The sequence below is a fragment of the Indicator indicator genome, chromosome 35 (genome assembly GCF_027791375.1).
Source record: "Indicator indicator isolate 239-I01 chromosome 35, UM_Iind_1.1, whole genome shotgun sequence".
NCBI lineage: Eukaryota > Metazoa > Chordata > Aves > Piciformes > Indicatoridae > Indicator > Indicator indicator.
Window position 1 is genome coordinate 2,723,835 of NC_072044.1, and position 12,371 is coordinate 2,736,205.

At 52.4% G+C, this 12,371-nt stretch overlaps 1 protein-coding gene across 1 annotated transcript in view; it reads left to right on the plus strand.

Moving 5' to 3' along the window:
• Positions 1–12,371, plus strand: part of PLXNA2 (plexin A2) — a 180,122-nt gene that overhangs the window by 119,587 nt on the left and 48,164 nt on the right. Inside the window, exons 7-10 of the mRNA XM_054395915.1 lie at positions 1,174–1,270; positions 2,745–2,859; positions 10,138–10,338; positions 11,897–11,993. Coding sequence (XP_054251890.1) covers positions 1,174–1,270; positions 2,745–2,859; positions 10,138–10,338; positions 11,897–11,993 — 510 coding nt within the window. The remainder of the gene's footprint in view (positions 1–1,173; positions 1,271–2,744; positions 2,860–10,137; positions 10,339–11,896; positions 11,994–12,371) is intronic.

A 12,371-nucleotide genomic window follows, 5' to 3' on the forward strand; every position in this document is an offset into this window, starting at 1 on the left:
CTGTCATGTTTTCTCTTCCCATAACCAAACTGTGACTTGCTTAAAACTCATTTTCTCCTTGGCATCCTTCCAGGTGTCAACTCTGCATCCCTGCTGATATCTTTGTATTTCTAAGGCATTTTTGTGGAGTCTGAGACTTGGTGATCACTGGGAGCCAAGAGCCACCGTGGTAGCAGGGCTTGTGCAGACTTCCCCACAGCAGCTCCAGAAGAACAATCTGCTCTTAATTAACCCAGTGCTGAGGTTTCTAAAGAGCTTCCCTAATTCCCTGTCTCCAACATTGTCTCCTAGTCTGCTCTTGGGCTGCTTCTCAGAGCAGACTCAATTAGTGGTTTTATACTGGAGACAGAATCCTTTGGGGAACAGGAGGAGATTCCAAAATCATTTCAACTCTTACCCAAGGCAGTGTTTAGACCCTGAGTCTCCAATGCCTTTTGCCATTCAGCCTGGTTTAGTTTGGAGGCAATGCTGGAGACAACCAGCCCAGCACCCTGGGGTGCTGGAGGGCAGGATCCACCCAGGGTGGGGTGCTCAGCTCCCGGCCTGGGGAACCTCTGCAGACTCACTGGGGTGAGGGTCCTGATGACTAGGGGAGTAGGGATATGAAAGCAACCTGACTTTGCTCCTGACTTTGGAGCTCCTCTGCTATGAGGATAGATTGAGAGAATTGGGGCTGTTCAGTCTGGAGAAGAGAAGACTCCAAGGAAACCTTCTTGTGTCCTTCCAGGATCTGAAGGGGGCTACAAGAAAGCTGAGGAGAGACTCTTTAGGGTGTCAGGGAGTGATAGGATTGGGGGCAATGGAGCAAAACTAGAAGTGGGGAGATTCAGATTGGATGTTAGGAAGAAATTCTTCCCCAGGAGGGTGGTGAGAGACTGGCACAGGTTGCCCAGGGAGGTGGTGGAAGCCTCATCCCTGGAGGTTTTTGCAGCCAGGCTGGATGTGGCTGTGAGCAACCTGCTGTGGTGTGAGGTGTCCCTGCCCATGGCAGGGGGGTTGGGACTGGCTGAGCCTTGAGCTCCCTTCCAACCCTGACAATTCTATGACTTCTCTCTTCTACCCCAGAAGCAGCTGGCTCAGCACGTTGGCAGGTGGGGAGTGGGTGCCCCCACATCTGCTGTCACTTCCTGGGTGGCTGGTGGGGGACTGACAGGCTCTGGTTTGCATCCCCAGACTGGTTCAGCGTCGTGCTGCAGCTGAAGTCGCGGGAGACAGGGAGGACCTTTGTCAGCACCGAGTTCAAGTTCTACAACTGCAGTGCCCACCAGCTGTGAGTGCTCATTCCCTGGCCCCAGGCAGAGCCAAACACCAACTGGGAAGAGGAAAGGGGATGCTGGGCTCCATGCCCAGCTTGGGGGGTGGGGGTTATCATGGTGCTTGGGTCAGCCAGCAGACAGGTGTGGTGGAAGGGCAGCCCACCAGTCCCTGTCTGCTCTCAACTTCCCGGGCTGTCGAGTAGCTTTTCCCTGCCTTCTGAGACAAGTGAGCCTGGAAAAACCTTAACCTGCTGGTGCCCCCAAGCTGTGTGATCCTGCAACTGTGAACTGGAAGGAATCTTCCCAGGCAGTTGGTGAAGGCAGAGCAGAAGGTCCAGGGAGGTGGGGAAGGCAGAGCCCTTTGATGCTGCGCCGGCCAGGAGAGCAGAGGGCTGGCTGCTGCGAGGATGTTCTGTGGTGTGGTGGAGGAGATGGTAGCAGGGCTGCTCTGAGGATGCTCTGCAGCATAATGGAGGAGAAATGGTAGCAGGATCTGATCTGGACATCTCCAGTCCTGGGCTGTGGGCACAGAGATTGTATTTTAGCAGCAGTGGTTGGGGCAGAGCAACCCTGAGAGTCCAGTACAACAGCCCAGGTGTGTAGCAGGGGCAAGGGGGCTTGTTGCTGCTGAACATCATGGAAAGGTACCCACCATGGGGCACATCTGCTGCTGGAAGGCAGCATGCAGCTGGCTGGCCTCAAAACAAAACATTTCCAGACCTGAGGCATTTGTAGGTTTCTCTCTGGAAACAAAGCAAGCTGCAAAACCCCAAAATGAAACATGGGCAGGACCTGCCAGAAGTTGGATGGTGAACAGGAGACCTGACCCATGGGGCTGGGCAGCTTCTCCTGTGGCAGGAGTCAGCTGCCAACTGTGCTGCAGGAGTGTGGTTTGCTGCTGGAGCTGGCTGAGGGGAGCCATCAGTGCCAGCTCAGTGTCACTCCCAGGCATTCTGCTCTGGATGTGAAGGCTCAAACCATGACACTTTCTCTGCTGCACTTGGAGGAGGGTTGTGTGCTGCTGGGCTTGGCTGGCCACAGTTTATTCAGGCTTGCTTTCAACTCTTCTGTGTTGGGCCAGAACATGGAGCAGAGGTGCCAGGATGAAAGGAGCCCTGGGAGTCCTTTGGTCCCCCCACGTTGCCTCTCATGGTGGCCTTTATCCCTTGTACCAATGATCCCTGCCTTCTGGTGTGCTGCTCCTCTGTCTGTACATCCAGACAGACCTACAGCCCCTATTCCCCAGTCAGGCATCACAGCCCCAGCCTCTCCTCTGGCTGTGGGCACCTGCAGCCCCTCCACCTCTCCTCTGCCTTCTCCTGGGTTTGAATTTCCAGGAGGGATGGCAGCACGGGAACTCCGTTTTCTCTTTGGAGATGAATTTCCATGAAGGACTCTGAGCCTGGCCTTCTGGCTAGGCCTGTCTGTGACTGTACAAACCTCCTAAGGTGATGCCCTCCAGCAGAACTCCTCCTTTTCCTCCCCCAGGTGCCTGTCCTGTGTGAACAGTGCTTTCCGCTGCCACTGGTGCAAGTATCGGAACCTCTGCACCCACGACCCCACCACCTGCTCCTTCCAGGAGGGACGGATCAACGTCTCTGAGGTACCACTCCAGGCTGTCAGCTCTTCCTTCCTTGCTTTCCTGTGCCACAACCTGTACAACTGATGTCATGGGAGGTCCTTTGACTTTCCATGAGCTGGGAGGTCCCAGGGTCAGAGGATGTTTAGGGGTTGGAAGGGACCTCCGGAGATCATCGAGTGCAAACCCTCTGCCGGAGCAGGACCAGCACAGGTCACACAGGAACACATCCAGATGGATGGATCCTGAAAGCCTCCAGAGAAGGAGACTCCACCACCTCCCTGGGCAGCCTGTTCCAGTGCTCTGTGACCCTCACAGGGAAGAAGTTCCTCCTCGTGTTGAGGTGGAACCTCCTGTGTTGTAGTTTATATGCATTGACCCTTGTCCTACCACAGGTCCTCTCTTAGTTGGCCCCAAAAGTGCAGATGGACCTTTGAAGGAGCACAGGAAGAGTCAGCCTTGCTGAAGGGATGTGTCTTGACTTGAACACCAGAGCTGATCCCACCTCTGATCTGTGACTGTGCTCAGGTTCAGTGGTAGCTGTGACTGCTTGGAGAACTTTCCTTCAGGAGGCTCAAAGGCTCCTCGAAGACCAACACACTCCAGCAGCTCTGCTTTCCATGCAAGGCCTGCAGGGATCTAGCCAGATGGCAAGCAACAATTTAGATGCTGAGCTCTTGGTGGGACTTGTTGGGTGGATTGTGTTGGCAGGTCTGGAATTCATGGCAGGAGCCTGCCTGTAAACTGACTAAGAAGGGAATTATGGATTTGAACTGCTCCAGACTTTGGAAGAGAGATGTGATCCAGGTTCCAGTGCTGTGGAGCAGGAGCCATCTCTCTTAGCAGTTAATAAAAGGTGTGGGGCTCAAGTCCAAAGATGCTTTTAGCAGTTGGAAGGAGGCATGGCTCATTAATGGCTCTGGCAGGTCTTCTAAGCAGATGCTGCCTCCTGCAAGACAAGACACAGGGCTCACAGCAGCCTCAAAGAGCTGCAAAGGGATGCCCAAGGAGAAGCATCCACCCTGGGGACAACCCAGAAGCTTTCAAAGCCAAGAAACTTCCTTTCAACACAACAAGAGAAAGCAGAACCCTTTGCTTTCCCTTCTCTCCAGTCATGTGGGGGTTTTCTCCTCCACACTCAAAGCATTGTTGTCTTCTCAGGCTTTACAGTTGTAGTTCTCGGGTTTGTAGGCCTTCAACCCCATGATCTCAGAAGTGTTTGAGAAGCCTCTGGTAAAGTAGGACAATGTTATTATCTCCTTTTCCCTCCTGGGAGCTCACAGGGTTTGCCTGAGATCACACAGAGGGAGGGAGTTGGTTTCTCTGCCAGTACCTGCTGGGATCACAGCACTGTTGTGTCTCCAAAGAACTTTTTCTGTCATCTTCATCTTGTAGAGGCTGTTTCTTACCAGGGGGGGTAAGCTGATATCAGCCTGCAACAAAAGAAGTGTGGCCAGAGGTGATTCTGCCACTTTGCTCTGCTCTGGTGAGACCTCACCTGCAGCACTGTGTCCAACTCTGGAGCCCTCAACACGAGACAGAGACCTCCTGGAGTAGGTCCAGAGGAGAGCCACAAAGATGATCAGAGGGATGAAAGGATCAGGCCTGCTCAGGCTGGAGAGAAGAAGGCTGCAAGGAGACCTTAGAGTAGCCTTCCAGTACCTGAAGGGGTCCTACAAAAGAGCTGGGGAGGGATTATTTGGAAAGGCTTAGAGTGACAGGATGAGAGGCAATGGTTTGAAACTGGAGCAGGGAAGATTTGGGTTGGACATCAGGAGGAAGCTTTGCACAATGAGGATAGGGAAACATTGGAACAGGTTTCCCAGGGATGTGCTTGAGGTCCCATCCCTGGAGACATACAAGGTCAGACTTGATGTGTCCTTGAGCAGCCTGCTCTAGTTGGAGGTGTCCCTGCTGACTGCAGGGAGGTTGGACAAGATGACCTTTGAGGGTCTCTTCCAATGTGGTGCCATCTGTGAACCTTCACTAATGGCCTTTCACCTGGGCTAACACATGGCCTGGCTGTCTGTGCTCACCAGCATCTCTCCCTTCCTAGCAGAGCATCAGTTGGGTGTGGAGCTGGAGCAGAACCTCCACTGTGGTGTCTGCTGCCCTCCTTTCAGTCCTTTGTGCCTCTTCTCACAGCAGAGCTCCACATATGTGCAAGTGGGTTGGAAATGTTTTGGTGCCTTTATATTTAATTTAAGAGAAAATATCTTGAATATTCCCTTTTAGTCCTGGCCCATCAGAACTTGTGTCCCAGTGGCATTCAGTGTGTAACAAGCTCCCTTTGAAGCTCCTCAGAGTCATCTTGTCTTGAGAAAGGAAAAGAGCTCCAAGCCTCAGCCCCTTGAGAACGTGATGGGGGACAGCAAACCCTTCTTCATGAGTGTTGCTCCTTGGTGCCCTCTGGCTGCACTGACCAAGCTAAATGCTTTTTGTCCTGCTTCCCATGAAAACACAACCAAGAATCACAGAATGGCTGAGGTTGGAAGGTCACCTACTCTAACCTCCCTGGCATGGGCAGGGACACCTCTCAGCTAGACTCAGCTGCTCAAGGTCTCATCCAACCTGGCATTGAACACCCCCAGGCAGGAGGCAGCCACAACCTCCCTGCGCAACCTATTCCAGAGTCTCAGCAGCCCTGTACTGCAGAACTTCTTCCTCAGCTCCAGTCTAACCCTGCTCTGCCTCAGCTTCAAACCATTCCCCCTTGTCCTGTCTCTAGACACCTTCAGGAAAAGTCTCTCTGCAGCCTTTCTGGAGGATCCTTTCAGGTCCTGGCAGGCGCAGCTCTAAGGTCCCCCTAGAGTCTTCTCTTCTCCAGGCTGCACACCCCCAGCTCCCTCAACCTGTCCTCACAGCAGAGCTGCTCCAGCCCTTGGATCATCTTTGTGGCCCTCCTCAGGACTCTCTCCAGCAGCTTTGTGTCCTTCTTTTGCTGGGGACACCAGAACTGGATGCAGTAGTTGAGGTGGGGTCTGACAAGAAGAAGCTTTTTCTGCCTGAGAACAAGCCAGAGCCCAGAGCTCCAAGGGCAGAGCTCAGCAGTAGCTGTGAGTGATGTGGAGGACAGGATGGGGGCAGTGCTTTGTCACAGGGGTAGCAAGTGGTCAGTGAAGCCATCAGCAGGTGACAACCACAGGAAACTGTGATGCCTCAGAAGAGAAGCACCCTGAATGTCAGAGGTTAGGTCTGCATCATGCTGCACAGGCAGGTGGTGGAATCCCCACCCCTGGAGGTATTTAACAGCCACATGGATGTGGTGCTGAGGGATGTGGTTCAGCAGCAGTGCTGGGATTGTGAGCTCTAGGGGAGCGTTTGGACTTGATCTCCAGGGTCTCTTCCAACCTCAACAGTTCTCTGATTGCACGATTGATGGGTGAGAAATGGCCTCTCCAGCCTGCCATGCTTTGCATGGCTGCAAATATCCCAGCACTTCATGAAGTGATGGAGAAGAGCCTGGTTACAGCACACACACACACAGCACAGAGCTGAGGACAAAAGGCTTTGAGAAGGGATTTAGCAGGGAGAAAAGTCACACTCTGGCTGCTTTTCTTTTCCTGTTTGGTTTCCAAGGAGCAAGGTCTGTTCTCCTTTCCAGCAGCAAGAAAGGAAGAAGAATGTGTCCGCATGAGTGATGGGGACCTTAATTTCTGTCATTGGGAACACAGCTGTGAGCTGGGGGGTTCACATTCCTCTGCCAGCTTGGTTCATGTGAGGAAGGTTAACACAGGTGTAGCGAGTTAACATTTGTAGAGCTTTGGGATTTGTTGTTTAGGGTTGGTTTGTTTGCTTTCAGTTGAAAAGTTACAACCCCCATTATATTTTCACTTCCATTTGGGCTGAATCCCATCATCAGAAGAACCTCCTGCCATTTTCCAGGCAGTTTCTTGTTTGGTTTTGTTTTCTCTTTTCTTCTCCAAACAAGAGCAAGAAGCTTTGACCTACTAAAACTGCTCCGTTGCACACAAATAATAACCATGGGTGCTGTGCTCCAAGAGGCAGATGCATGTCTTGGGTCTTTAAGGTATTTATAGACCTCAGAGTCTTTGAGGCTAAAAGAAGAAAAAAAAAAAAAAGTGTTGGAGAAGCAGAAAATTGTCTTTGTAAATGGTGTGTGATGATACTTCATGTGCAGAACATTCCCGGAGAGGCTGTGCCACTCCTGCCTCCCAGCCTTGTCTTTTTCTCCAGCAGATCTTCTGGGTTGTGTTTATTCTGGTGGAGGGAAGTCAAGGAGGATAATGAGAGGATTCAGCCTGTGTTTGTTTAGTGAGAGGAGGCAATAATGGCCTTTCTAACTCGCTGCAGGATTTGCTTCTCATGAATTAAAAAACAAAGTAAACTGATTAGGGAAGAAATTGTATATTCCACGGGCTGCAGCCTGCCTTTTATCTGGGGTTGCTGGATGGCTCAGCTCGTCCTGGCATTTAGGGGGGGAGGGGCAGAATCCAGCACCAGACCTGAGCCCTACAGAACTTTATAAATGGCTGAAAGGTAGGGGGCAAGAAGAAGGGGCCAGGCTCTTTGCAATGGTGTCCTGTGATAGGACAAGAGGCAGTGGGCACCAAACTGGAACACAGGAAGCTCCTCCTCAACATGAGGAAAAACTTCACTTTGGAGGGTGCTGGAGCCCTGGAGCAGGCTGCCCAGAGAGGTTGTGGAGAGGTTCCAAACCCACCTGGCCATTGTGATCCTGGGCAAGCTGCTGTGGGTGCTCTTAGCAGGGGGATTGGACTGGATGATCTCCAGAGGTCCCTTCCAACCCCTACCACGCTGGGATTCTGTGACTGAGATGCAACCACAACATCACCCACCCGAGACCCAGCCCCGTTCTCAGCCACTCCACGGAGGGGCTGTGTGTGCAGAGCTGTGGGTTTGCATCACTGCTGCACCACTTGAAAAAGAGAAAACCAACACACAAATACAAAACGAGACCTGAAGGCTGAGCAACCACCCTGGATGGGAAATAGCAGAGACAGGGAGGAGAAGCCTCCAGCGCGATGTGCGACGCCCGAGCGAGCCCCGAGCCCCTGCGGCTTCCCTCGCTCAGCTGAGACATTCAGCAGCAATGTGGCTCCCCGTGGGCCCCCTGGGCTGTCTCTGCTGTGGCATCTCCCTCTCTGTCTCTCCACCCCAAAATGAATAGCCCCTGATTAGTGTGATCACTGGAGCTGTCAGCCAGCACCCAGGGGCTGCCTGCTGTCCGTGGTGTTTCTCTGAGCAGCCCTCACAGCCTGCATCCCTTTATTATTATTATTATTTTTTTTTTCATCAGAAGCCAAATGTGACATTTTTCTTCCACTGAAACAAAAAGAAAGAAGGGAGGAAAAAAAATATATATATGATGTCCTGCTCATCTCTAGTGATGGCAGAATGATTCTTGCTAGCAGCATTTTCAGCACCAGAGAGAGCAGACTTGGAAGTGTGCATCCTCCCTCCTGTCTCTAAAGGGAGGTCTTTCTTTAACAGTCATCTCACGGCTGGCAGTGGCCAGGAAGGATAATGGTCCATAACACAGTCATTCTTCTCAGGACTCTGCACTGAGGTGCTCCCACTGGTGATGTGGGTGGAGATTTTTGTTTTGTTTGCCATCTGATTGGGATAAAAGATTTCTGCATCTCAGTTTCGGGTTCCTCGCTCCAAGAAGGACGTTGAGGGGCTGGAGAGGATCTGGAGCAGGGCAATGAAGCTGGGGAAGGGTCTGGAGAGCAGGGCTGGGGAGGAACAGCTGAAGGACCTCGAGGTGTTTAGTCTGGAGAAAAGGAGGTTGGGGGAGACCTTGTTGCTGTCCTCCTTGAGAGGAGGTTGGAGCCAGGCAGGGGTTGGGCTCTTCTCTCTAGTATCAGGTAATAGAATAAGAGGAAATGGCTTCACGTTGCACCAGGGGAGGTTTAGGTTAGAGATTAGGAAAAATTTCTTCTCTGCAAGAGTGGTCAGGGATTGGAACAGGCTGCCCAGGGAGGTGGTGGAGTCCCCATCCCTGGAGGTGTTCATGAAACCTGTGGATGTGGCCCTTGGGGCCATGGTTTAGTGGCCATGGTGGTGTTGGGTTGATGGCTGGACTGGATGATCTTAGAGGTCTTGTCCAACCTAACCAATTCTATGATTCTCTGATTCCAGGATGCCTTTCCTCCCAAAAATGGGCTTGCCATGGAGCTAGGAACCTCTCAGCAGTGGAGCCATTTGTCTCTCACTGGTCCTCAATCTGATTTTGAGGTTAAATGGGAAATCTTACATAGAGCCAGGTCCTGAGTAGAAGGTAGTGCAGTTTGTGCTGCATATGGAGGAGAAAGGAACTTGTGTGCAGAGTCAGCTCAGGGTGGGAAATGTCATCAGTCTGAGGAGCTTGCTGTTGGTGGGGTAAAGGCTGAGCTGAGGGCTGGATGGATGATACCAGGGTCTGGAGGAATGTTGGAGCTGATCTTGCTGGTGGGGGGTAAAGGGGATTGGGTCCTTGATATCAGGGTCTGAGGGAACTGAGCTGGAGCTGAGCTTCCTGATGGCATTCCCTTCCTCCCTGCTCCACTGCAGAAAAGGGCTTTTCTTTCCTTCCCAGCACAGCTTGCTTTTCTGGCTGCTGGAGCTTCAAATCAGTCTTGGCTGTTAATCCGTGAAAGTCCCTGTTAGGAATAAAATAAAAAATATATAAGGAAAAGTGCCACTAAAAAGGTTTATGAGGCAGCAGTTTAAGCTACTGGCTTCTCCAGGCTGGGGTAGCATCTGTTTCTCATTTACAACCTGCCTGAGCCAGTGGAGAAACAACCTCCCATGGCTCTGGCTGTGAGATACAGGAGGAGTGTGGCTGGGCACACGGAGTGGGCATCAGAGAGGGATGGAGATGGATACCTCAGCCTGGTGGGGATGAGTCTCCTGCATTGCCACCCAGATGTTATGCTTTAATTACTAGGCAGGGTGGCAAAGGGCTTGGGATCATAGAATCATAAAATGGGTTGAGCTGGAAGGGACCTTGAAGATCATCCAGTTCCAACCCCCCTGCCATGGGTAGGGACAGCTCCCACCAGCCCAGGATGCTCAAAGCCTGATCCAACCTGGCTTGGTGAGGTCTTATGAGAACAGAACAGAGGGGTTCCTTCTGCAACCAGTTCCAGTCCCAGAGCATGGGGACTGTACTGAGGGTTTCTATTTGTGCACTGATCCTGCAGCTGATGAAGGCTGAGAAGTGGCTGACCTTGTCCAGATGAGTGGAGCAAGCAGCCTGAGACCTGGCCAGACCTATGGAGCCACCGTCACTGCTGTAACCTCCCCTCCTTCTCTCTCTTATTTCCTCCTCTCCAGGACTGTCCCCAGCTCTCCCCATCAGAGGAGATCCTGATCCCAGTGGGAGAGGTGAAACCCATCACTCTGAAGGCCAGGAACCTGCCCCAGCCCCAGTCTGGCCAGCGTGGCTACGAGTGTGTCCTCAGCATCCAGGGCATCATCCACCGCGTGCCCGCCCTGCGCTTCAACAGCTCCAGCGTCCAGTGCCAGAACAGCTCGGTGAGCACTGCCAGGGCATGGGGCAAAACCAGGGCCTGAAGTGGCTCTCACCTCCCAAGAGTTGTGTTGGGGCTGGCCTCAGCCATGAAACCTCCTGGAGCTTAACTCCTTCTGGATTCCAAGTGGTATTTCATTAGAGGAGAAGCTCCTTTATCTGCCTGCCTGACTGTGGGGGGTCGTGGAGGGGAAGGGGAGGAGGAGGAGGGGATGGAGGAAGGTGTTAAGGCAGGCTAATTCAGAGGGGGAGATAAGGAGAATCACAGAGCCCTTATCAGGGAGCTGTCGAGTTCCAGGTCATGGCAGCTGGATGAACGCAGCAGTGCTGGTGCAAGGAAGGAAAACTGCCAAGGGAAGAGAGCACAGCACAGCAGAGAGAGGGAAATGATCTGGATGGTGCTGCTGGAGAAGCAGGCAGGGCTGGGTGGCTCTCCTCTGCAGGATGGGCTTGGCCCTGCCAAAGGAGCTGGCAGGATTTTAGGATCACTGAATCGTTAAGGTTGAAAAAGATCTCAAAGGTCATCAAGTGCAACCACTGACCCAACACCACCATGGCCACTGAACCATGTCCCCAAGTGCCATGGCCACCCATTTCCTGAACACCTCCAGGGATGGTGACTCCACCACCTCCCTGGGCAGACTATTTCAGAGTCTCATCACCCCTATACTGACAAACTTCTTCCTAAGCTCCAGTCTCACCCTGCTCTGCCTCAGCTTCAAACCATTCCACCTAGTCCTATCTCTGGACACCCTCATGAAAAGTCCTTCTGCAGGATCCCTTCAGCTATTGGCAGGCAGCTCTAAGATCCCCCTGGAGGCTTCTCCAGGCTGAACACCCCCAGCTCCCCCAGCCTCTCCTCACAGCAGAGGTGCTGCAGCCCTTGGATCATCTTTGTGGCCTCCTCAGGGCTTACTCCAACAGCTCTGTGTCCTTCTTATGCTGAGGACACCAGAACTGGACACAGTATTTGACGTGGGGTCTCACTAGAGCAGACTAAAGGGGCAGAATCCCTAAAGGGGCAGAATTCCTTCTCTTGCCCTGCTGGCCACAGTCCTCCACACTCCACAATTTGCCTTCTGGGCTGCATGAGCACAATTTGCAACCATTTGATGGTTGGACCTGATGATCTTTCAGGTCTTTTCCAACCCAAAACCATTCCATGATTCTGTGATGTCTATTTTTCCTCAGCTCTTCCCAGTTTCACCAGGCAGAGCTGTGCAGTGGGATTTGGAAGCTCCCAGTCACACTGTGTGAGGAGATAGCCTGAAGGCAGCAGTCCTTCCAGTCTGATTAACTGGAGGGGCTGTATTGATAAGCTGGGGACTGAGTGACAAGAGCAGCCACTGTGAGCAGAATAATTAATCTGTTACCTCTCCCAAGGACTGGATCTGATTTAATTATCTCTTCCTGGTGAGGAGGAGGCAGTCAAAGCAGGACCCTGGAGATGAAGTGCAGAAGTGTGGTGGCTCAGACTTCAGCAGAGAATAATCACAGCTTCTTGTCCTGGCAGTGTCTCTGATAGATCCTCCCAAGCATTTCATTCTCCATCTTCCCCTGCAGTACCTCTATGATGGGATGGACATCAGCAACCTGGCTGTGGACTTTGCTGTGGTTTGGAATGGGAACTTTGTTATTGACAACCCAGAAGATCTGAAAGGTAAAGTCTGCCTGAGTTGGCTTTCAGGTCACAGGAAGGAGGATGGTGATGGGGACTGCAAGTGGCTGCTGGGGCAGAGTGGTGTTAACTGCTGTCAGTGAGACTGCAGGCAGAGATGTGGTCCCAGGGGAATCTCACTTTGGCTAAGAGCAACTAACTCTGCTCCACTGGTGCTCCACTGGTATGGCCCTGGCTTTGGAAATCACAGCTGCAAGTCCACTCTGTGGCTTGTTAAGTCAAAACTCAACACAGAATCACAGAGTCACAGACTGGGATGGGTGAACTTTAGGAGAAACTTCTTTGCTGTGGGGGTCTTGGAGCCCACTGCCCAGAGAGGTTGTGGAGTCTCCTTCTCTGGAGAGATTCCAACCCCCCCTG